The sequence below is a fragment of the Manis pentadactyla genome, chromosome 12, assembly GCF_030020395.1.
Source record: "Manis pentadactyla isolate mManPen7 chromosome 12, mManPen7.hap1, whole genome shotgun sequence".
Lineage (NCBI taxonomy): Eukaryota > Metazoa > Chordata > Mammalia > Pholidota > Manidae > Manis > Manis pentadactyla.
In genome coordinates this window covers 109,413,229-109,438,596 of record NC_080030.1, presented here as the reverse complement: position 1 = coordinate 109,438,596, position 25,368 = coordinate 109,413,229, and the positions used below count along the sequence as shown (strand labels likewise).

General features: G+C 44.5%; 1 protein-coding gene across 1 annotated transcript in view; it reads right to left on the bottom strand.

Moving 5' to 3' along the window:
* The window catches only part of SLC16A10 (solute carrier family 16 member 10), a 67,585-nt gene extending 50,817 nt beyond the window's left edge, over nt 1–16,768 (bottom strand). Inside the window, exons 1-2 of the mRNA XM_057489244.1 lie at nt 16,709–16,768; nt 14,886–15,363 (exon numbers count right to left, since the gene is read on the bottom strand). Coding sequence (XP_057345227.1) covers nt 14,886–15,363; nt 16,709–16,768 — 538 coding nt within the window. The remainder of the gene's footprint in view (nt 1–14,885; nt 15,364–16,708) is intronic.
* Between the last annotated feature and the right edge of the window lie 8,600 nt (nt 16,769–25,368).

Sequence of the window (25,368 nt, the reverse complement as noted above, 5' to 3'; positions counted from 1 at the left end):
TAGGAGGTGAAGGGTTCCCGGAGGCAGTGATGGTGTGATAATGTAATGCGAACGCGCCTTTCAGGGCCTCACTCGGTCCCCACTGGGCACAGCGAGCAAACATCCTTCACGGTCCTTCCATCGGGTGGCAGAGCAGCAAAACAGAAGCCCTCATCTTAGGCTGCAGTTAAAAGAGTAAAAATAGTTTCCCAGCTTCATGACCCTATTTTAGAAGTGTTTCTTTATCAGATTTCTAGGCATGATTGTACTTATCTTTGTTCAACTTGTACAATAATTCTTTCTCTCAAGACCTGACTCCTCTCTAGACACCATATGACTAAGAAAGACTAAGGAAACAACCAGAAATGTGGCTTCAAAGAAGCAGATAATGGGAACATTTTCTTACTAGTTCACCAAAGAAACAATGCCAGCCAATCCTATTCTTTTGTGGCATCCTTATCATTAAAAACTTTCCCCTCTTTTTACCACTAAGACAACAACACATGATACATCTTCTATTTCATACACAAAAATGGATGTGCAGAAAGCCCACAGCTTCCGACAACAAAGCCCACCACTGTGGGCGTGATGGACACAGAGGAAATTCTGAAGGAACACAAAAACCGAGTACAAAGAAACCTGAACAAACACAAAAACTGTAGAAAATAAAACAGAATCCACTATATAGAGGCTTCTGCAATGTGCTTTTTATGCAGCATTTAAATATATACATCCCATTATGAAATATTTACAGCATATAGAAAATTACAGGAACTCGTCAACCAGCTTTGGCTGATCTTAACTTTCTGCAATATGTACTTTAGATTTTTAATAGAATTGAAGCCCTTGTATGGATGGCCCTGTCGTCTATTGCCCTCCCTCCCTTCCCAGAGTTAAACCACATCCTGAATTGGCTGTAAACCGTTTCTATACATGTTTTTATATTTTTATTACAAGTAAGCGTCAATAAAATATACTTAGCTTATTTATTCCATTCTAAGCTGCATATTTTTTCACATTATGACATCTCTAAAATAGGATGCATCTTACAATCCATAAATTCAGCGTACATAAAATAGTGGTGCACTTTAGCACCGATAATGTTGTAGAGTCTGTGAAATGTGGTAGCATCATTTTACATGGTTTTTCAATGAAACGCAAATGCTATCATATTAATCAACTGTACAGATTCATATTTTGTTCTTGAGATTTGCCAGTGTCGTGACATGTATGCAACATCTTTAAATGTCCTAGTACACCACCACACAACACAGAATTAGGAGTCATTTAGGTAGGAAGTCCTACGCTTGCTAGTGGAAATGTTCTGAAGTGTGTACTTGACTGAAATAAAGGAGTAACAAGATGGAAATTTAAAAAGAAAGGAAAAAAGAGAAACAGAAGTTGCAAGCAGCTGTGTGTAGCGTGCAGGGCAGCAGACATCTGAACAGGAACTCTGTGGCGCAGGAATTACCATGCTGAGGGCTTTGCGACCCCAGAGCCCTACGGAAAGGCCTCTCCTGTCCGCCGAGCAAGGCCCTGAGGCCCCCGAGCCTGCGTTCCCACCGCAACACTCCGAGCAGGCTGAGCACCAGCCGCCGTCGGCATCCTCCGCTCGGGTCTGGCCTCCCCCTCCCGCGACCCCCCACCCACTCCCTTGTGCCCTCTGGTGAGGAAGCCGATTCCAGAGACCCACGTCCCTCGCCTGTCGGCTCTCGTGCGCCCCCCAGGGGAAGCCACAGCGGTCACTCTGCACCAGACTTCGCAAGAAAATTTCCATTATGGGTTCTTAAAACCGAACTCCAGTTTCAGCTTACTGAGAGTTATAAAGGGTAAACAATGGCAGAACTAGAGCTCCTAATGGCTTTTTCTCTCTCTTTCCATATGACACACAAGCACCTTGCTGGGTGTGGATTTTTTTTTAAAGGGGCCTCAATGGGTTTTTCTACACACACATACACGGAGCCCTTAGCTTTCAGAATCAGAGGACATACTGCATTTTTTCTTACAGGGATGCATTATATTGCTGATTAATTCTTCTATTTGTCCCTTTACCTCCATTTAATCATAAGCCAGTTGAAAAAATACGATATTACTTTATTTATCTAATGCCAACTAACAGAGAAGTGGCTATATTTATACGTATTTCTTAAAGTGTTACTGGATTCATTAACCAATTTAACTGTAAAATAGAATTCCTTATTTAATTTATTGGTAAACTATGTAATATCATTTTATCTCTAACAACAGTAATATTTATATTTTATATATTAGTGTATTTAATATAGGGTAATAGAATTAAACAGCCCCAAGCCATTTTATTGGTTTCTCTTCTCAAAACATTACTGTGAGCCCTGAAATCTGCTGGTATTCTGGTGTTTTGGAGTATTCTGCAACTAAAATTATTTTACCTGCTGACATATGAGTGTGTTTAAACATAAATTACTGGAGCATTCTTTCAATTCTCAAATTTGATCAACTGAGTTATCCTAATTTACCTACAGCCTTCAAGCTGTGGGATTATTGCTGCCAATTCTGCACACCATTTTTTAAATGCCAGTCTGCTCTAATACCCTCCCAGGTGAAATCACAAATATAAGCCCTTTTTGATTTCTACTAATTAACTAGACGCTGGAATGTGCCAAGCCTCCTAATCTGAACTAGTGTGTGAGTATGTTTTGCCTCCTTCATACGAAGCATTCAGAAAGAACTTATTAAGCTAAAATAAATTCCTTCCATGAAGGCTTTGATTTGTTCAGAAACTTCCCTGGATGCCTACTGCACACCAGCACTGTCTACATTGGGCAACAGACACCACGGTACACAAGACAGACCTAGGCCATCTCTGCACTTGCACACCTTACACGCCTAGTCGGGAAAACAGATGTCAACAAATAAGTCAAACTAACAGCAAGAAAGCTAACACCACAATTTATGCTTTGCACAGCACCTGCTGATGTGAATCTCAACTTCAAAAACACAATACTTATCCAGGAATGCACTACACTGAGTTTACAAATCAGCAGTGATGTGAAGGGAGGAAAAGAGATGACAAAGCATGCCTCACATTAAAGTTGCAGCATAGTGGTAAAGGCCGCACAACACCACAAACATATGTAATATGCCACTCATGCATTATACACCCAGAAATAGTTAAAATGGTAAATTTCATGTTCTATGTATTTTAATATCATATATATTGTCCACAATAAAAAAGTAAACAAATTGCATTAGGCTGTTAAATGCTGTGTCAACTTCACCTAAAACTTAAAATGTGCAAATACTTCCAAATCTCAGAATGGTGGACAGAGAGGAAGCCAAACAATGCACAGCCAAAACCAGACAGTAAATCTGAAACTGCTGGGCTTCAGCTCTTCTAACCGCACATCAGCTGCTCAGCTGTCTTCCCTGCTCTGCTTCACCTGTGACGCACGCTCGCGGCGGGAAGCCCAGCCGGAGAAAGGGGCCTCCCTACGAATGCATGGTTTCCCTCGGTGGTAGGTTCTCAGAATTGCTACCAATCCCTCTGTCATCACTACCTGGCTCGCAAACCTCTGCCCTCTTCAGATCTGCTACTCCGCCCCACACACCACTCTTAACAAACAGCCTCCCTCAGAAAACACAAAGGCCCCCAGCTTTCTGGCCTTCCACCCGCTCCGCTCTGACGTTCTCCCCTCCTGGTTCTGAGCAGCTGGCGCCTGTCACCACCCCCCACAGCCATGTTCTGGATCCCCCATTTCTCCCTGCCATCACTCCCTCCCTTCTTACCTGCACCCCATCGCTACCTCCCATTCACTGCACCACGAATTACACAATGGAGACTCAGGTCAAAACATTTATTTATTTAATGCAACAATAAATGGAATTGCTGTCACCAAATGACTCACTTCCTAAACAATCTGTATTCAAGCCAATGTTATAATGTTACTAACCTGCCTAATTCCAGTAACCAAAAACACACAGGGGTAAAAGCCTTTACTGCTATAGCAGCTTTGTTAAACCTCAACTGGGGTGAGGCCCCGAATGCCTCTGTGAGCACCACAGTGAGGCAGTGACGTGTTTTCCCTCCCCCCATGCAGCTTCCAGAGCTACAGGACGACCCGCTACAACACAGGGGGGAACGGGTCGCAGGCAACTAGTTCCCATTCACTTATTATTAGACTTACGAAAGCAGATCAATTTTGACAGTTCTACTAAATCACTGACTTGCTTTCCTAAAAAACTAAGGATATTTCTAGCTAAACAGACTCATTATCTGAAGATTAGTGACCAATGATGAAGTTATCCTCTTAAGTAACCATAAATAATGAGGATTACATTGCCTTGACATTTTCCATAACCCATTCTCAGTTGCCACCAGACACCCAAACTCATCATGATGAATTAGAGGAAGACAGATTAACTGGAGTAAGCATTACTTTTACCAGATTTTTTTCCTCAAAAAGAGTAGTAATCTGCCTGGTAAGTGGCCCAATATTTGCTTCCTAATCAAAGTTACAAAAAACAAGAACCACATATGCAAAACTGATTGTACCAGCATACATGTGACAAACGAACACCGAGTTAACATATGCACAACAGATCATTAGTCAGACATAAAAGGCAAGAAATCCTGCCATTTGCAACAACATGGATGGAGCTAGAGGGTATTATGCTCAGTGAAATAAGCCACGTGGAGAAAGACAAATACCATATGATGTCAGTTATCGGTGGAGTATAAAAACAAGGCAAAACAGAAGGAACAAAACAGCATTAGACTGATCAACACAGAGAAGTGACTAGTGGTCACCAAGGGGGAGGCGGAGGAGGATAAAGGGCACAATAATGCGCAATCAAAATGTAAGCTGGTCACGGGGACGGTAGTACAGCATGGAGAATACAGTCAGTGATTCCGTAACATCTTCCTGTGCTGACAGATAGTGACTGCACTAGAGGGGGTGAGGATTTAATAATGTGGGTAACTGGTGAACCACTGTGTTGTACATTTGAAGCCAATATAAGATGGTACATCAATGATACTTTAATTTTTAAAAAATGAACACCAAATTATAGAAAACAGTGTTTTTAAGTCAAAACCAAAAACTTATATTGCTCTTTTGTGACCTCTGACCTTTGCCATTAGCAAGTTTCTATCTGGTGTGTGTAGGCATGGGATTTAAAACTGCATGGCTTCTGTTTCTCCAACTTGGAGGGAAAAGTGCTGAGCTGGACTTCCCTTTTCTCCCTGCCCCATAATCTTTAGATACCAAATGCGCTACCAACTCACCCAGCGAACACAGCAGCAGACAAGCACAGTCAAAAAACACTGCCTTACACCCTGACATTTGCTTGGTACAGACCTTGGAAATGCAGCCAAATGATGTCAAAAAACCAAACAGCTGCTGGGAGGGTGAGGGAGTCTTGGCTCATGACGAAGGGCAGATACCCTCCTCTTGCACAACTCAACCCCCCGTCACCCACCCCCTGCGTGTACTCGTTCTTCCTCCAGGGTCACGGCACTTGGGCACCCCCAGGGCCTGAGCTGAGCCGCGGCCGCACAGCAGGAGCCACACTCACCCGCACACCAGCCCAAGGACAAGAGCGCCTGACACCCTGCAGGGCTCGTGCATCTAAAAGCACTGTGCGTTCCAAACCTACCTGACCCTCACTGCTACACGGTGTGACAGGAAACCAAGGCAAAAACACTGACGCCTGCAGCAGCCAGGTGGCCACACGTCGTCTGAATGAGGACAGGCTCCATTCCTAGCCAGGGAGCCCGAGACAGCACCGCCTCCCCCGTCACCCCTCAGCTGTCCACTGCGCGCGTGCCGAAGCGAGTCAGGCCTCTGAAACTCTTCAACACTCCACCCTAGTCCTAGTCAAAAGAGAACTTAATTTCATTTATCCTAATTTTCTAGTAGCTTCCCTAGACAATTTTTTAAGGAGTCAGCCTATGCTTAAAAGATGCTGTTTTTCATTATGAATTAAGAGTGAAGTAGCTACTCAGTTAGTAAGCTGTGAAGGCTGATGGACAAGACATCACCCGCCTGTTGAACAGGTTTTACACCACTGCCAATACTTTACATTTAAATTTGAAATATTTAAGCAAAACTATTCTAAGCTTTTCTCACAGTCTCTTGGTCTAAAATATCTTGAAAATAAGACTTACAGACTGGCTTAATTACATACATCATGAATCAAAGAGTAAATGCCAACAGTCTTAGGAGTCATGTTAAATTAAATGGAAAAAACAACTAAATCTCAGGACAAAGTTTTGGAAATACGACAATAATAGTAAAAATATAATTCTGACCTTTGGAAAGTTGCATGTTTTAATTACAGAAATTCACACGCTGGAAAGACTTTAATAAAGGAATGGAATTGTGTTACTTTTAAGCACAGTGATTTCGCTGGACAGGACACCTCCTGGGTGGGACCTTCTAGGCCTCTGTTACTAGTCAAGTTCCTCTCAGAGACAGAAGCCCTTCCCGAAGCCCCGCCTCTAGCCTCGACCTTCCTCTGAGGCTCCGGGGGTCACACCCCCAGGTGCCCACTAGGCAGCATCCCTGACGTCCTGCTGGCAGTTGACACGTGCGTGTGGAGCAGGTCCGCCTGTCTGGGCAGCTCCTCCTGCTCGGAGCCCTGGCCCTGGCCACGCAGCATCCAGGACAGCATCCTCGCGGCCTCGTCTCCACGCGGTTGGCCTCCGTCCCCGCTCCCGGGCCGGGCAGGGCGCGTGCGGGGACAGCCCGGCTCGCCGAGGGCCCCTCCTGCGGGGACGGGGCTACACTCCCGCGCATTCGGTGCGTGTCCTGTTGTGTTTACAGGTGACACATGATGGGCCAGCCCCTTACAGGACCGCCCAGAACAGAAGGACAACGTGGGGCTCCCGGCTCAGAGCGCGAAGCCAGGCCGCAGACCCAGGCCCCGTCTCTGTGTCCGCGCCGCTGCCCACCCCCGCATCTGGCAGTGCCCTCCGCCCAGCCTCTGAAATGCCTCGGCTGTCCTTTCCTCCCATGCCTACTGCTGTGTCTGCGACCCCGGCGGCTCCCAGCCACAGGCACGGAACTGGCGCCCCTCCTATTTCTCTCCGCACCCCAGTCACGTCTTAACGACCCCAGACGCCCTCAGTCCATCCCCACTGCCTGTCTTTACAAATGTCCAGGCTTCCTAAGTCGGCGTTCAAGCCGTGCAACCCCAGCACCACCCTCCCTCTCCGGCTCATCTTCTGAGACCGTCCTGCACGTCCGGGGCTCTCGCCAACCCAGACCCCGCCGCGGCCTCCACCAGCCCCGTGCGCAGCAGCGCCGAACCCGGGTCCGACGGCGCAGGCGCTTCAGGCCCCGCCCAGGCCCTGCCTTCCAGCCCCGGCGTGGAGACGTGCAGCCCGGGGGGAGGGGGCAGCCACACCCGGGGGGGCCCGGGCACGTGGGACGAGGTGACAGACAATGCACCCGGGGTGACGCACCGTCTCCGGCCCGGCCCGGGCCTCACACCCGCACTTTTTGTTGTACTCAACAATAAAGGCTCAATAAATTAAATGATTTCTATCTTTTAAAAATAAAAAGCACAAGATAACCATTTTAGACATACATACACCCCGAGTAACTAAACCTACTTTCAACAGACTCCGCTGGGCCCGGGGAAGGCCGAGGCGGCGCTGGAGGCCCGACGCTGGCCTCCGAGGAATGCGTCCCGGTGCCTCGCGGCCTCGTCTCCACGCGGTTGGCCTCCGTCCCCGCTCCCGGGCCGGGCAGGGCGCGTGCGGGGACAGCCCGGCTCGCCGAGGGCCCCTCCTGCGGGGACGGGGCTCCACTCCCGCGCATTCGGTGCGTGTCCTGTCGTGTTTACAGGTGACACATATGGTGGGCCAGCCCCTTACTGCTTCTGAAGGGCTTAAAAACTGGAACCCTGCCCGAAAAGCAATGAAACATGATTTAAAACTAATTTTGCAAAATAGTATTGGCATTTATCAAATTCGCGAATATGAACAGAAATGAAACCTAGCGCTGCCCAGGCTTTCTGGAAGCCAGCGCCCTGCTGGCGCTCCGAAAACTGGTCGAGTTCTCCCGAGAGCCGCCTGGCACCTGTAGCGGGAGCCGTCAAGCCGGCCGTGCCCACAGAGCCAGAGACTGTGCCCGCGGAGCATGTCCCAGGGAAGCCAACCAGCAGGGGAAAAGCAGTTTGCTCAGAGATGTACACAGGTATGCCACTTAGGGTCCTGACATAGCCCGCAACTCAAACACCCAGCAAGGAGCCTGGGGAGCAGCCCGGGGACAGCCAGGGTAGCCGGGCACCACCGAGGGAACATTAAGGGGCACATGTGACATAAAAGTGCCAGAAAGAGAATGCTCACTGAGAAACAGTGAATATTCATGTATAAATCTGATTCCTTTCCAATTCTGAAACCCCTATCCCAGTTTATTTTGTAAGACAGAATCAATACTCACTTGGAAGCAAAACATGAGGCTATTATAATTTTTATGTGGTCCATTTGCTCTGAATATCCATATATTTTGAGGCAGAAATACCAATGTATTTGAGTACCAGGTGCTGCCTCAAATTCCCCTGGAAGATATTAAAAAATACAGTGTATGTACCAGGTTACTTTTTTAAAATACAAGAAAATCTGAGCCCCAGAACATATATATGGCCCCCAAGAATTTTGGATAAGGGACTGTGGCTCTGTACTGATTACATATGGAGCAACATATGAATATATGCATCAGGTATAAATTTAAAGTGAAAAACTTAACGTTTGGTATTCCTTGGCTTTGTTGAAAAAAAGTATATTGTTTCAGGAAGGCTGCTTCCTGAAGTGTAACATCCCCAGGAATGTGACAAAGACAGATAACTCCAGGAAAGCCAATCTCTTTCCAAATTATTACAGATTCCAAACAAATAAAACTGAACTCACCACAATTTCTTTTAGATTCAAGTAGATTTGTATAGAAAATTACACAGCATTTCTGGAAAAGGCTCAGTCGTCAGTCCTACTGAAAATCATTCAGACACAGGTATATTGAAAGAAAATGATAAACTCTCATGTTTTATAAAGAATCTTCCAGGTAACCCTTAAATTCACTGATCTAAAATTTAAGTCATTTAAAAGCTTATATCTTTTAGTTTAAATGAACATTTAAAAAGTAACCATTTTTTACCAGGTAAAGGCTCTGTGAGATGTTTTTTCTGGTGGCCAGCAGCAAAATGTAGGGGAAATGGTCTATTTGCCTTTGTTCCCCCACAAGCAAGTATCCTGCGTGTAAGAAACACCTAAGAACCACCACAGTAAGATGATTTTAGATTAGACAGTATTTATCAATGCTGGTTTTAATGTTTTCTATATAATTTTGCATACAAACAGAAATATGAGCTATTATCTCTTCTGAGCCTTCTCTACTCCCTCTACCCCCAAATCAAGAAAAGTATTAACAAGAATTTAATGTGCAGTGTCTTGCCGGGTGGGGCTCGGCCGGGTGTGATTAGCACCACCTGATTAGTGCCCAACAACTAGTGTCCATCTGATACTGAATAGCTCCATTTTGATCCAAAAAATGGTCAGATAATTTGATCTTGTTTAAAATCAGGTCCCTTTACCAGTTCTAGTCTATTACATAATTCATATTATTCTCTGAGTAGGAGACAAAACCTAACACCTATAACTAAATCTTTATACAACTATCATTTATTCCTACAAAATGGCCTACGCTTAGGGCAAGTTTACCATCACAGTCACGGAGGTCAGCATTTCTAATACTAACAGTGAATCATTTTTAACATTAATATTTTTACTATTATAAAAGCAACTACCTAGTGATTAGAAGAGCATACTTTGAGTTTGAATTTAACACCCTAGTCAGTAGTTCTCAAATGGGGGGACTGGACAGGAAGGCAGAACAGTCGCCTCCCTACGGGGAGGACAGGGGGCCCCAGGAGGCACATCATTGTAAAGAGCACATACTCAATATTGTAATTTTGTATTTAAAAAACAAAAAGATTCCTAATTATTTCCATATTACAACTAAAAGGGACAAGATCTCAGCTGGTGGATAAATACAAACGGGTGGCTGTACCTTGCGAACAGAGGGGGCTCACACTGAAGGTGTGAATCAGCACTTCCTGGGGCTCCGAAGGTCTGCTCGTCCCGAGAGTGAGCGCTTTGGTCCATATACATGGTTTCGAATCTTACTTCGTACATATCCTCAGAATTAAAAATTAATGAAATAAAAAAGGCTGCCGAACTTGGGAAGCTCATTTCCTCACTGCTTTGGTTCCATTTCGTATGCAGGTGGGGGATGACTTTGCGCTAATGGAGACACCTGAGCGGAGAAGGTGTGACCCCGTGCCCTCCCACTTCAAGCTTGATTCATAACTCATTTGAGGTCATACTACCTCCAGAACTTTCCAAGTGCATCAAAAATGTAACAACAGTGGCCTAACATCGTTTTGTCCCACCGTTGGGGCAGAAGGAACGACATAGCCAACCATTTGGTCAGGATCTTTCAGGGACCGAGCCACTCGACAGAGGGGAGTGGCACATATAAAGGCGCGCAGGCGAAGGAAGGAGGAAGAGTCCGGGAAGGGCCAGGCCTTCAGCTCGGCCGGCGCGTAAAGATCCAGAAGGGACCGAGACCAGAGGGTCAGGCACCTGCCAGGGCTTGAAGGCCTTTAAGGAGTCTGACGTTTTCTAGAAGTAATGGGCGTAATGGATGGCTTTTAAATGGATAAATGATACAGCACTGTGTTTCAGAAAAATCACTCAGGTGGGTAACTGAGGACAGGCAGACCAGTGAAGGGGTGATGACAGTGACTGAGGCCAAAAATAATGAAAGCATGAAGTAAGACACACACTAAAGGAAAAGAGGGGACTGATTCATGAGGTACTCAGGAAGCAGACACAAAAGGACTCTGTCTGATCTAACAAAATAGGAATGGAAACGGGAGAAATAAGGAATTAAGGTGAATTCTACATTTGTTGTCTTCAGCAACCAGAGACATCACACGCTGAGGGAATTCAGAAGGAAAGACGTGTCTGTTTGCAGGTCGGCTGCTGCTTTTGGTGGTAGGTGAAGATTATATGGAGTGGCTAAAAAAATGAGCTTTTGATTGAGTATGATGTACACATCCCAGCGGAGCTGCCCAGAAATGGTGTGGATCTTGAACATGAGAAGTGATTCAGGCATAACAACCCCAAGACGGGGCCTGAAGCCACCAGGTGCCTAGGGCACCCGAGGGCAGGAAAGTGAAGCGAGGACGTGGCCTGGGACTGAGCCTTAAGGAGCTGCGACCCGGGTTCAACAAGGACCCATATAAGAAGATACAGCTAATCACATCGAGGGCACAGAGTACAATTTATTCTAAAAGACACCGGAAGACCTCTCCTGAAATGATTCTGGGACACTTTTATTTTGGGTTGATTTGGTTCTTTTAGCAATTAATTTTATTGATAAGAATTCCATGATAAACATCACGGCAATACTTGTATTGAATTAGAATTCACGACACACTGGACATTAGTCAGTCTAGCTCTGAATTCAGAAACATTCTGCAAATGCAATATGAAATGCTCACTTCACATGCATTTATTATTCCAAAATCCTGAAACTATTTTTGTGGCCTAATGACGTATATTAATGGTCAGGTTACATAAATTTTTATGAATTGGAAGGTGGAATGCTTTAAGATGGCAAAGAATGAAGGAAATTTGAGCCGAACAGCTGCGGTAAGTAAGCTTTTCTCTAGGCTTTTCTCTGTTCAGGGGTCTTCCCGGCCACGCCTCTGGACCACAGAGACATAATTTCTTCCAAAGGATAGAATTAATTACCTGTCATCAATTACCCTAAATACTGATTCTGAAAACACTTGCTTTAAATACATATTTTTTAAAAGTCAATCTGTTAAAATATTTTTTTTTCTCCAGGAAGAATACAGTTACGTAAGCAAGACGAATACCCTAGGGAGACCCCAGACAGTGCCATGGCTCTGCAGCAAGATGAAAGAACCCTAGACAGTCTGTTCCGTGGGGCACCTAAAAATGGGATTTCAATTTCCAATATCCACCGAAGTTGCCATTTCTAAGGGAAAACAACATTCCAGTAAATTGTATGTTTTATTTTCCCAGAAGTGTCTGATTCCCCTCTACCCAGGCAAGAAGCATGCACATGTGAACAGGTGCAAACTTAACTGATGAGAGGCGAGTGGGGTGTGCAGCTTGTCCCCTGGACCGGCATTGCTGATGGAGGCGCTCCTGCCGCGCGTGCCTGAGGGCCGTCGCCGCAGGCAGGGTGACAATAGGCTGCGATGCACTGAACATTTTTCATCGGTTCCACTGCCTAACTTAGAGTTCGGCTCGCTTCCCCTTTCCCAAGTCTTAATTTCACAAAGTGAGATTTATCACCATAGAGAAAGAGGCTCACAAATGCCTTCCCCTGCCCTCACCATTCACTGGAATTTCATTAGACTCTCCGCATGTTAGAATGAGGTTCAGTGCAGATATAAAGGAACTGATTTATGTGCTTACTTATTTGTACCCCACCGCAGATCAAAGGTCCTCGGGAACAGCTGGCTGTGTCTCAGTTACCTAAGCACAGAGGGTGTCAGGCACCTGATGAACGCCCGCAGAATGAAGGGAGAGTAACGTGCAGATGTGCAAACTCACTCACATCTTAGCCGGAATGTGCTTCTCCAGGCCCTTCCGTGAGAAATTCCGGGTGGCCCACCAGGTGTGTAACAGGAGCCCGAGGGCCCTGGAGAGAAGCCCAGGAAGCGCCTCCTCAGCTCTGCCTGGAACCACGGCCCTGCCGTGGGCCAGTCCACAGGGGGGTGACCCTCCTGTGAACGCCACAGGAAATTACTGTTTCTCCAGGGAAGTCTCTCTACAAAAACCTGCTTCACTGAGACATTAACAATTGGCAATTGTTTATTGACAGCAAAGCCAGATCAAGAAACAGCAAGACCTTGAACCCTCATCTTTCAGACTTCGGTTCTAGCCCCAGAATGCCTGGTGCAGTGCTTGCTTGGTCAGCTGCTGCTTGAACTGATCCACACGATGGATGTAAACCAGCAAAGCAATGCCAGAATCATTAAAGCCTGAGGGCGAGTCTGGCTCCATTGCTTAAGCTCTGCCGGCCGAGTCTCCACATTTGAAAAGAAGGTATTAAACAAAGCCTGTAAGGCTCACGCAGGAAAGCGGGTGAAGCGCTCAGCACAGGCCCCGCCACCTAGGAGGCCAAGAAACGGGCACCACCACTGGACTGTCTAGGTGCCGTTCCACCACCACCTCCCTGCGCACCCTCGGGCCAATTACGGTGAGGAAGGTATTGAACTTGGAGACCAAGTTAACCGCCCGCTATTGCCAGGTAATCTGTCATGAATTAGGCAACGGAAAACGGACCGAAATTGAAAAATAAAAGCCTTAATTCCAGATCCTTTTTGCATCATACTTGAAGCTTACGTATGTTCGATCACAGATGACTCAGCATTAGGATATAAAAATGCAAAAGTCTCCACAGTCACACTTCAAAGCCAGGAGACACTTCAGAGCCTTCAAACACCTGGGCGAGGGGAGGCCATGTGGGTGGTCTAAACAGTAACTGGCTTAAAGACCATCTTGGCACCATGTTTTCACAGATGAACTTAAGTGTTTTCTTCCCAAGACCTTGAAATGTACCAGTCCTGTCCTACACAGGGCCTTTCCAAGTGCACAGGGCCCCTCTGCAGGAATTAGATAAGGGTGCTCAGAGCACAGGTGGGTTTCCAGTCACCACGTACCCTGAGCTGGGCACCACGGGGCTCGGGCACACCCGCCCAGGGCAGTCATGCATACAGCAGACGCTCAGTGTTTCACTGGCTTCCCTGTACACCTGCTTTGCCGAAAGCTGTCAGACTTAACTGAGTAAATGGGGACAGTCATCAAAACTGAAAATGCAGAGTTCGCAAACGTTCCAGAGAGCAGAGCCCTGTCCCGTGCCTCACCTGCAGCTCCCTGGCACCGGGATACTGTAGCTGACAGGATCTCTGGGAATGGTTGGTAGAGCTTTGGTCACTGCAAGGTGCTGATCCCTGGAAAGCAATGCGCTTTCCCCAGCAGTTACTCATTTTCCCTCTCAGAAAAAGGGGGAAAAAACCCCACAGACACCAATGGACCTACTCACCTGAGTTTGCAAGAACAGTGGGGAACCAAAACCGGTTGTCTAGACTACATTAAAATGTGTAATCCCAGACAGGAATACGCTAAGTACTGAAGGGAATAGTCTTAAAATGTTGACCGTCAGTGCTGCCTCCTTGGGCGTTTCCTCCCAGATACCTGGGACCATATAAAAAGACACAGAATTTTTTACTATTGCACGTGCTTGTCTATCCCGCGAAGTCTTACAGAGGCCGCCTTCCACACAGAGCGCGCGATGTTCCATCTCTAGCTCTCGTGTACTAAGCCCTGTGACCCGCCCAGCGCAGCAGTCCAAGAGCTATTTAGGGAACAGTCACAAATGTTCGATGGGGCAGCTCACATGCACGGGGACAGCGCACGAGGGCGTTCTTCGCGGGGTTGTTTGTGGCGATTCGGAAGCAGTCTGAACGCTCGCCAAGGGGGGACTGCAGAAGTACACATAACACATTCATGCCGTGGAAAACCCCGAGGCCACGCTACCAGCCTCAACTGAGGTGTTACGGGACACGTTGCAAACGTAACACACAGAAGAAAAGCACCCTGCGGGGTGACACACATCGCACTGCGTTTTGTGCGAGGTTTCGGGGGCCGAGCGCGCCTGCGCCCCGCCTGTGCCCCGCCGGCCCTCGCGTGCGCGCCCAGCACCTGCCACCCTCACTGACGCGGGAGCAAACCAAGCGGAGGCCGGGGGCGGGGGGCGGCCTGCGCTGCGGCCGGGAGCCGGGCCGCCGTCGGGTCTGCGCCCCGCGCCCCGTCGGCCCACCTGTCTTGAAGGCCAGCCCGTCCTCGTCCGCGGCCCCGAAGGTCTTGAGCATGGACACGAAGAGCACCCCGCAGGCGTTCTGGATGCCGAACACCGAGCCGTTGCACCACATGGCCGCCAGCATCACCAGCCAGCCCCAGCCGCCCTCGGGAGGCGCGGGGGGCCCTGCGTCCGCCTCGGCGGCCTCCTCGGGGCCGGGCGCGCGGCTGTCGGCGGGCGCGGGCCCGGCGGCGGGCTCGTCCCGGGAGGGCCCCATGGCCGGCGCCCGGAGCGCGAGGGCTGCGGCGGGCGGGCTGCCGCGGAAGCGGCGCGCGAGCGCCTCCCGAGCGCCCCCGGCTGCGCGCTCGGCCGCGTCCCCGGCGGCTTTGCAGGCCCGCGGCCCGGCCGCCCCGCCCCGCCTCCGGGCCGGCCGATTGGGCGGCGGGGCGGCGGGCGGAGGCCGGGAGGGTCCGCAGCACTTTACTGGGCAGAGTGCACACTAAGAAACGCACAGGAGAAGCTGGATGAAGGGGTACGGAAATCCTCTAGCATGTTTGCAATTTTTCTATAAATCTAAAGCTCTTCTAAAAATAAAGTTTATTCTTAGAGAGTGTATGTATCGTGATTCCATTCTTATAAAAATGTACATATGTGTGCATAACAATGTATTAAACGTGATAGTTTATTTTTGGTTTTCATTTTATATATAACTGCTATATGTATAATAAATGTACACCCAGATTATGAAATGTTGTTTTTGAATATATAGCTCATTCTCAAAATTCTTTCCTATTATATGTCGACATTATTTCCAAGCATTATATAGTGCACCCTATTTTAAGATTAAAGTGGACCATTTTTCAGGGGGTCTTGATTTAGGAGAAGCTCTGACTTACAGGATTAAAGCATTACTGCCCAGAAAGCACTAGAACAGTGCCCAGCTCACAGCAAGCTCTTAGGAATGTTAGCATTATTCCCGCTATTATTACTGTTGCTGATGATTTCCCATCATTATTGGAATCAAAGTAGCTTAAACGGATGTTTTACATGTTTGTAAATACAACCTTTCTTTGGTCATGAATATATCATGTCAGGAAACTGAAATATAAAAGCATTTAATTTAGCATTTAAATTTAGCAACTTAGACATCCTTGTCTTCAACTATACGTTATCTGTTCCTTAAAGAGAAATTTTTTATTTTCCACCACTCTCCCCATCTCACAAAAGGCACCACTTACAAAATCTGATCCAAAGTCTACAACACAAATAAACGGAAAGATATCCTGTTCATGGACTGGAAGAATTATTGTTAAAATGGCCATAACACCCAAAACAATCTACAGATTCAAATTCCCCACCAAAATACCAATAGCATTTTTCACAGAACTAGAACAAATAATCCTAAAATTTCTATGGAACCACAAAAGACCCTGAACAGCCAAAGCAATCTTGGGAAAGAGGAATAAAGCCGGAGGCCTCCTGCTCCCTGATGTCAGGGCTGTATTACAAAGCTACAGTAATCAGCACAGTATGGTACTGCCATAAAAACAGACAGATCCATGAAACAGAATAGGCAGCCCAGAAATAAATCCATACATATATGGTCAGTTAATCTATGACAAGGAGGCACAAATATAAAATGGGGAAAAGACAATCTCTTTAATCAATGGTTTTGGAAAAACTGGACAGCTACATGTTAAAGAATGGAACTGGAGCACTATCTTATACCATATACAAAAATAAATTCAAAATGGATTAGAGGCTTGAATGTAAGACATGAAACCACAAGACTCGTAGAAGAAAACATAGGCATTTAAGCTCTTTGATATCAGTCTTAGTGATACTTTTTGACTAGTCTCCTCAGGTGACACAACAAAAGCTAAAATGGACAAGTGGGACAACATCGAACTAAAAAAGCTTCCGCACAGCAAAAGGCACCCTCTGCGAAACAAAAGGGCCACCTACTGACTGTGAGAAGATATTTGCAAGCCATGCACCCAGGTAGCGGTCAATGTCCAAAACATATGAAGAACTTACACAACTTAATATTAAAAAAAAACAGATTAAAAAATGGGCAGAACAATCGTATTGGACAAGCAGTTCACTAAAAATACCAAAATTATCAAGATGGCAATTTGAAATCTGAATGCATGCTCCTATTTTTTTTTTTTTTTATTGAAGGGTAGTTGACACACAGTATTACATTACATTAGTTTCAGGTGTACAACACAGTGATTCAACATTTATATACATGATAATTCTAGGTACCAGCTATCACCATACCAAGTTGCTACAATATTTTGACTATATTCCTTATGCTATACATTACATCCCAGTTACTTATTTATTTTACAATTGGAAGTGTGTTTATATATATATATATATATTTTTTGTGTGTGTGTGTGTGAGGGCATCTCTCATATTTATTGATCAAATAGTTGTTAACAACAATAAATTTCTGTATAGGGGGGTCAATGCTCAATGCACAATCATTAATCTACCCCAAGCCTAATTTTCGTCAGTCTCCAATCTTCTGATGCATAACGAACAAATTCTTACATGGAGAACAAATTCTTACATAGTGAATAAATTACATGGTGAATAGTACAAGGGCAGTCATCACAGAAGCTTTCGGTTTTGCTCATGCATTATGAACTATAAACAGTCAGTTCAAATATGAATATTCATTTGATTTTTAAACTTGATTTATATGTGGATACCACATTTCTCTACTATTATTATTTTTAATAAAATGCTGAAGTGGTAGGTAGATACGAGATAAAGGTAGAAAACAGAGTTTAGTGTTGTAAGAGAGCAAATGTAGATGATCAGGTGTGTGCCTGTAGACTATGTGTTAATCCAAGCTAGACCAGGGCAATAAAACATCCACGTATGCAGAAGATTTCTCTCAGAACAGGGGGGGTGAGGTTCTAAGCCTCACCTCTGTTGATCCCCAATTTCTCACCTGATGACCCCCCTGCAACAGTGCCTGTCTTAGGTTGTTCCTCCCTTGAGGAATCTTACCCGTCTCTGGCTAACCAGTCATCTTCCGGGGCCATACAGGGAAATGTGAAGTTGGTAAGTGAGAGGGAAGCCTTATTGTTTGAAAAGGTTAGCTTTTTACTTCTTTGCATATTTATGCCCTGTGGCTTCTATGCCCAGCATTTGTCTTGAGGTGTCTTTACCACTTGGAAGAATTATGATACTCGGTCAATTCGACATGTGGCACGAGTTCTATTTAAAGGTTGTGATTAGGTAGGAAGAAGAAAAGCTATAGAAGTAGCAGGCAGAAGAAAACCTGGGAAGATTGATTATTTCTTTGACATATCTTCTTGTAACTTCAGCATGTATAGGTTTTAAACTACTAATTAAATTGTGCACACACACTAACATAATAGGAATATAGTTACCTAACCAAAGCATACCTGTAATTACCATCCATCTCCAGTGAAACCAAGAAAACCAGTTAGGCACCTTAGGCATTTGTGAAAACTTATCTATGATATGGTGGATATTGTCCAACTGAACTTGAACAGTCTGAGAGAATTCAGATAAATTAGAACAACCCATTCCTGGGGACTGTTCACATCCCATATGTTCTTTTAACAGTAAAAATAGTCTTTAGTTGTAAGATTTTGGAGAGCTACAATTTGCACTTCTCCTAATTCTTGGTTGAGTTCCAACAGTATAGATCCAGTCAAATTTGTTGTTTTACTGTATGCACAGGCCAGCTTAGATATCTCCTTCCTCATTCCCATGGCAAGTCCAGGAACTGGTGGGATGAGTGCATCTACAGCTGTAGCAGTGCGTGGATCTTTGTTGGGGTTTTTTGATGATCATCTTCTGGCATGAGTCTTCCAGAGAGTGCAGATGTTGGAAGTTCTTTTTCATATCGTATCTTAGTTCATTTTCGGGGTAGCCCAATTAGGCTTTGATCCTCTGTATAAACACAAACAGACCCTTTGCCTACACTTTTATATGCCCTTTATACCCTTGTGTAGAACTCACTGGAGGTCACCACACAGGAACTGCTTTTTTTTTTTTTTATCATTAATCTACACTTACATGACGAATACTTTGTTTACTGGGCTCTCCCCTATACCAGGTCTCCCCTATAAACCCCTTTACAGTCACTGTCCATCAGCATAGCAAAATGTTGTAGAATCACTACTTGCCTTCTCTGTGTTGTACAGCCCTCCCTTTTCTCCTACCCCCCCATGCATGCTAATCATAATACCCCCTTACTCTTCCCCCCCTTATCCCTCCCTACCCACCCATCCTCCCCAGCCCCTTTCCCTTTGGTACCTGTTAGTCCATTCTTGGGTTCTGTGATTCTGTTGCTGTTTTGTTCCTTCAGTTTTTCCTTTGTTCTTATATTCCACAGATGAGTGAAGTCATTTGGTACTTGTCCTTCTCCGCCTGCTTATTTCACTGAGCATAATACCCTCTAGCTCCATCCATGTTGTTGTGAATTGTAGGATTTGTTTTCTTCTTATGGCTGAGTAGTATTCCATTGTGTATATGTACCACATCTTCTTTATCCATTCATCTACTGATGGACATTTAGGTTGCTTCCAATTCTTGGCTATTGTAAATAGTGCTGCAATAAACATAGGGGTGCATCTGTCTTTCTCAAACTTGATTGCTGCGTTCTTAGGGTAAATTCCTAGGAGTGCAATTCCTGGGTCAAATGGTAAGTCTGTTTTGAGCATTTTGATATACCTCCATACTGCTTTCCACAATGGTTGAACTAGTTTACATTCCCACCAGCAGTGTAGGAGGGTTCCCCTTTCTCCACAGCCTCGCCAACATTTGTTGTTGTTTGTCTTTTGGATGGCAGCCATCCTTACTGGTGTGAGGTGATACCTCATTGTAGTTTTAATTTGCATTTCTCTGATAATTAGCGATGTGGAGCATCTTTTCATGTGTCTGTTGGCCATCTGTATTTCTTTTTTTGCATGCTCCTATTTTTAAAGCTAAACTTTCCTGTAAGTGTATAAGGTAACCTGTAGGGACCAGTAAACTATTTTTTAAATTGAAAAAAAAAATGGGCAGAAGACTTGAATAGGCATGTTTCCAAAGAACACATATAAACGTCCAACAGAACATGAAAAGATATTCAACATCACTAATCCTCAGGGAAATGAACACCAAAACCACAAAGAGAGATCACATCACAACTGTAAGAATGGCTATTATCAAAAAGACAAAAAATAACAAGTGTAGACGAGGAAGTGGAGAGAAGGGAACCCTCTTACACTGTTGGTGGGAATGTAAATTTGTTCAGCCACTATGGAAAACAGTATAGCAGTTCCTTGCAAAATTAAAAACAGAACTACCATACAATTTAACAATTCCACTTCTGGGTATTTATACAAAGACAAAAACAACACAAGTTTGAAAAGATATATGCACCCCTATGTTCATCGCATCATTATTTATAATAGCCAAAAAAGGGAAGCAACCTATTGATAACTAAATGGATAAAGATGTGATATATATTAATAGAACATTATTACTCAGCCATAAAAAAGAATGAATTTGCAACAACATGGAAGAATTTAGAGGGTATCTTATATTAAGTGAAATAAATCAGACAGAGAAAAACAAATACTATATGTTTTCACTTGTATGTGGAATTTAAAAAGCAAAACAAAATGGAAATGCACTCATAGATACAGGAAACTGTTGGCTATCAGAGGAAGAGGAGTTGCGGGACAGGCTAAATAGATGAGGGGGATTATGAGGTACAAAATTCCAGTTAAAAAATAAGTCATGGGTCATATACCCTAAGAAGTGACTGATGGTTACCATGGGGAAGGGGTTGGCATGGGAAGTAGGGAAGGCAAGGGGGGTAAAGGAGCACAAAAATCTCAATCATAATATAAATTGGTTATGGGGATGGTAGTACAGCATGGAGGATATCGCCAATAGTTCTGTAATATCTTCCTATGCTAACAGTAACTGCACTAGAGGGGTGAGGATTTAATAATGTGGGTAACTGGTGAACCACTGTGTTGTATACTTGAAAGCAAAATAAGATTGCATATCAACTATACTTCAATTAAAAAAATCAGTTGTGGGGATGTAATGTACAGCATGGGAAATATAGTCAGGAATATTATATAAACTTTGCATGGTGGCAGATGGTAACAACTTATTCTGAAGATCATTCCTAATATATAAAGATATCAAGTGACTGTCATACACCTGAAATTGATAGGATATTGTATGTCACTTCAATTTTTAAAAATCTGATACCAAGTCTCCCATGACTAACACGCCCTCTTTGGGAAGGTCGGCTCAGTGACGCCGGGTGAAGCAGTCTTCTAGACCGGGGTCTGAGCGACAGGTGTGAAGATCACCAACAAGGGTTGAAGCTTCAAAAGACATCACCATAAAACTCCTAGAAAAAAACATAGGCAAAAATCTCTTGGACATAAACATGAGCAACTTCTTCATGAATATATCTCCCCAGGCAAGGGAAACAAAAGCAAAAATGAATAAATGGGACTATATCAAGCTGAAAAGCTTCTATACAGCAAAGGACACCATCAGTAGAACAAAAAAGGCATCCTACAGTATGGGAGAATATATTCATAAATGACAGATTCAATAAAGGGTTGACACCCAAAATATATAAAGAGCTCACGCACCTCAACAAACAAAAAGCAAATAATCCAATTTAAAAATGGGCAGAGGAGCTGAACAGAAAGTTCTCCAAAGAAATTCAGATGGCCAACAGACACATGAAAAGATGCTCCACATCACTAGTCATCAGAGAAATGCAAATTAAAACCACAATGAGATATCACCTCACACCAGTAAGGATGGCTGCCATCCAAAAGACAAACAACAACAAATGTTGGCGAGGCTGTGGAGAAAGGGGAACCCTCCTACACTGCTGGTGGGAATGTAAATTAGTTCAACGATTGTGGAAAGCAGTATGGAGGTTCCTCAAAAAGCTCAAAATAGAAATATCATTTGACCCAGGAATTCCACTTCTAGGAATTTACCCTAAGAATGCAGCAGCCCAGTTTGAAAAAGACAGATGCACCCTTATGTTTATCGCAGCACTATTTACAATAGCCAAGAAATGGAAGCAACCTAAATGTCCATCAGTAGATGAATGGATAAAGAAGATGTGGTACATACACACAATGGAATATTACTCAGCCATAAGAAGAAAACAGATCCTACCATTTGCAACAACATGGATGGAGCTAGAGGGTATTATGCTCAGTGAAATAAGCCAGGCAGAGAAAGACAAGCACCAAATGATTTCACTCATCTGTGGAATATAAGAACAAAGAAAAAACTGAAGGAACAAAAAAACAACAGCAGAAGCACAGAACCCAAGAATGGACTAACAGTTACCAAAGGGAAAGGGACCTGGGAGGACAGGTGGGAAGGGAGGGATAAGGGCGGGAAAAAGAAAGGGAGCATTATGATTAGCATGTATAATGTGGGGTGGGGGGGACACGGGGAGGGCTGTGCAACACAGAAGACAAGTAGTGAGTCTACAGCATCTTACTACGCTGATGGACAGTGACTGTAATGGGGTTTGTGGGGGGGGCCTTGGTGAAGGGGGGAGCCTAGTAAACATAGTGTTCTTCATGTAATGTAGATTAATGATACCAAAAAAAAAAAAAAAGACATCAGCAAGAAAGTGAAAAGACAACTCACAGAATAGGAGAAAATGTCTGCGAGTCGTGTTTCGAATACGGGACTTGTATCTAAAATATATAAAGAACCATTACAACTCAAAACAAATAATCTAATTTAAAATAAGGAAAGGATCTGGATAGACACTTCTCCAACAAAGACACACACATGACCAATAAGTACATGAAAAGATGCTCAATATCACTGGTCATCAGGCAAATGCAAATCAAAACCACAGCGCAAAGTGTTTTCCCCTGAGAATAGCTAAGGACAGCCTGCTGTGTGTGCTGACAAAGCATCTCTCTTCCTTGGCAGGAGAACTATACTAAATAGCATCCAAGAAACAAAAAACAAAAGACTCAATGAAAGCAGGAGCTGGTTCTTCAAGAAAATAAAATAGATAAACCCTAGCAAGACTTATCAAGAAAGAAAGAGAGCCTACACAAACAGAATCAGAAATGAGAAAGGAAAAATCACTACGGACACCACAGAAATACAAAGAATTATTAGAGAATACTATGAAAAATTATATGCTTAGAAACTGGATAACCTAAAAGAAATGGACAACCTTCTAGAAAAATACAACCTTCCAGAGCTGACCCAGGAAGAAACAGAAAATCTTCTGGCAAGGTTTGGAGATCGTCGCCCCCATCTCCTGCGCACCCTCCAGCGGGCTCACGTCCCTCCGAGGGCGAGGCCCCGAGCCGGCAGCGATCCTGGAGATGGGGTCCGAGCACTGGGTCTGTAGCTGCCACCTCTCTGTTCACACGTACCCCCAGCAGCTTTCCTGCCCAGCCGGCCCGTCTCGTGTGTACTGTTTCAGCCAACCTGAGCGACCTTGTGAGGGGAGGCTGAATTCCTGTGCGCCTCTCTGGAAGTCTGCTGGCACTGACCACTGAGACTGATCTGTCCCCTGGGCTGTTTCCCAACTCATCTCTTATCCTGACTACGTTTGTGCTTTCCCTTCTAGATACTGAACCTTATGGCACTAAATTTCTCCTTTTGGCTTCAGTTCACTTTCCCAGCCTGCCAATATATCTTATATTCCAAGGTATTTTACTTTTATGTTATCAATATTCTCACTGCTTTGTTACCCACAAATTTAGTAAGTGCATCATCTTTGTGTTCATTGAAGTCAAAGATAAAATTGTTTAAGGAGACGGAGGTTAAGGACAGAAGCCTGAGGCTTACCAATAAAAATTTCCTCTGTAGACAATAAAAATTTCCTCTGTAGATACCACGGATTCATTCATCAACACCCTTCGGGTGCGGCGGTCCTCCAAACTGCTATGAACTGGCCAAGTGCCTTTTTAGTTACACCACATTTCTCCATTTGGTGTGCAAGAACACCCCAAGAGACTAAGGTGCTGCACACCCACTAGCCTAGGATTAGAAAAGGGGTTGGTCCAGCTTTACTTCTTTTAGCTGTGTACGTGGGCGAGCTAGAGTCCCTCTTAGCCTCTGCTTCCTCAACTGGAAACTACAGATCAAGCCGCCTGTACTGTGCATCGCACAGGATACTCTACACATCAGAAATAAGCACATGAAAATGCTTCCTAAAAATGTTTCTCTGCAAAGATATAGATCACATTATAACAATGCCAAAGGAGATGACTGATGTCCAATAATAGAAAGACTAAATATAAATAAAGTCTAACACATCCATATAATCAAATACTAAGTAGCTATCTAAAACAGTATTTTCAAAAAAGTAATCAACAGCAAGAAAATGCTTAGAGTTCAACACCTTAAAGAGCAGGGCACCTAATAGTTAACCTACTACTAACGAGCTAATGACCAAAGGGCTTCTTGACAATATTTCTATTTCTCAAATCTGCATTACAGTTAAACATCGTTTACTTTATAAAAACTCATCATATTTAATCATTTGAGGGCCTCCCTGTATGTGGGTATTCAAGAAAAATTGACTTTAAAAAGTTTACTTTACTTGAAAAACAATGCAGAACTCCAAATAATATAGTAAGATCATATTATTCTAAAAACTTGTATTTTTAAGAAGTGGCGAGAAATACAGCAAAATACGCATAGTGATTCTGGATGGTGAAATTACAGATGACTTCCATTTTGTTCTCCATAACTTTCTCTTCAATAATCAGAAAAATGATTTGCTTTCTTATAATTGGGAAAAAAATCAAATGTATTTTAAAGAAAAAACTTTCTAAACAATAAACATATATACAAGTAAACGTATCTTTAAATATAAGGCATTGTGATTGCATAATGCCTGAAACACAATGCTTGATAAATGTGGAGTGTGTCATTATTCCCTTACTTCCAGGCCAAGTACTCCTTCTAGAAAAGTAGGCAGGGGGTCAGCTGGAACCCAGCCCCCAGGGAGCCCACGCCGGCTCCTGGCGACAGCTGCCTCTCACATCCCAGAGCTCACAAGCCATTACACAAAGGATCTTCCCAAAATGTTGCCAGGGCCAAATCCAGGAGTTAACTACCTCTGCCTGACCCTATCTCCCCCCCACCGTTTCTTCAAGATTAACCGACTGCCCTTTCCCAGGGTTGAGGCTCCGAGTCCAGTATGTCTGACCCGCCCTGAGGTTAGGTGACTCTCTGCAGACCCACCTCTCAAGCACACTTCTCTCCCATTCTAAGCACAGGCATAACTTAAGAAATTCCGCTGCTAGTGTCATACCACCAGCCTTTCACGCCTTTAAAAAGGCCCTTGCCATACTACTCTGACCACAAACTAAATTAAGCCTTATTTCCTTTGCACTTCTGCAAGATCACTGGAAACTGGCGGCTCTACCGCTGAGGCCCACCCCTGCCGGCGTTTCCCAGTCCCCGGCAGTCCTCGGCCTGGCCTTTG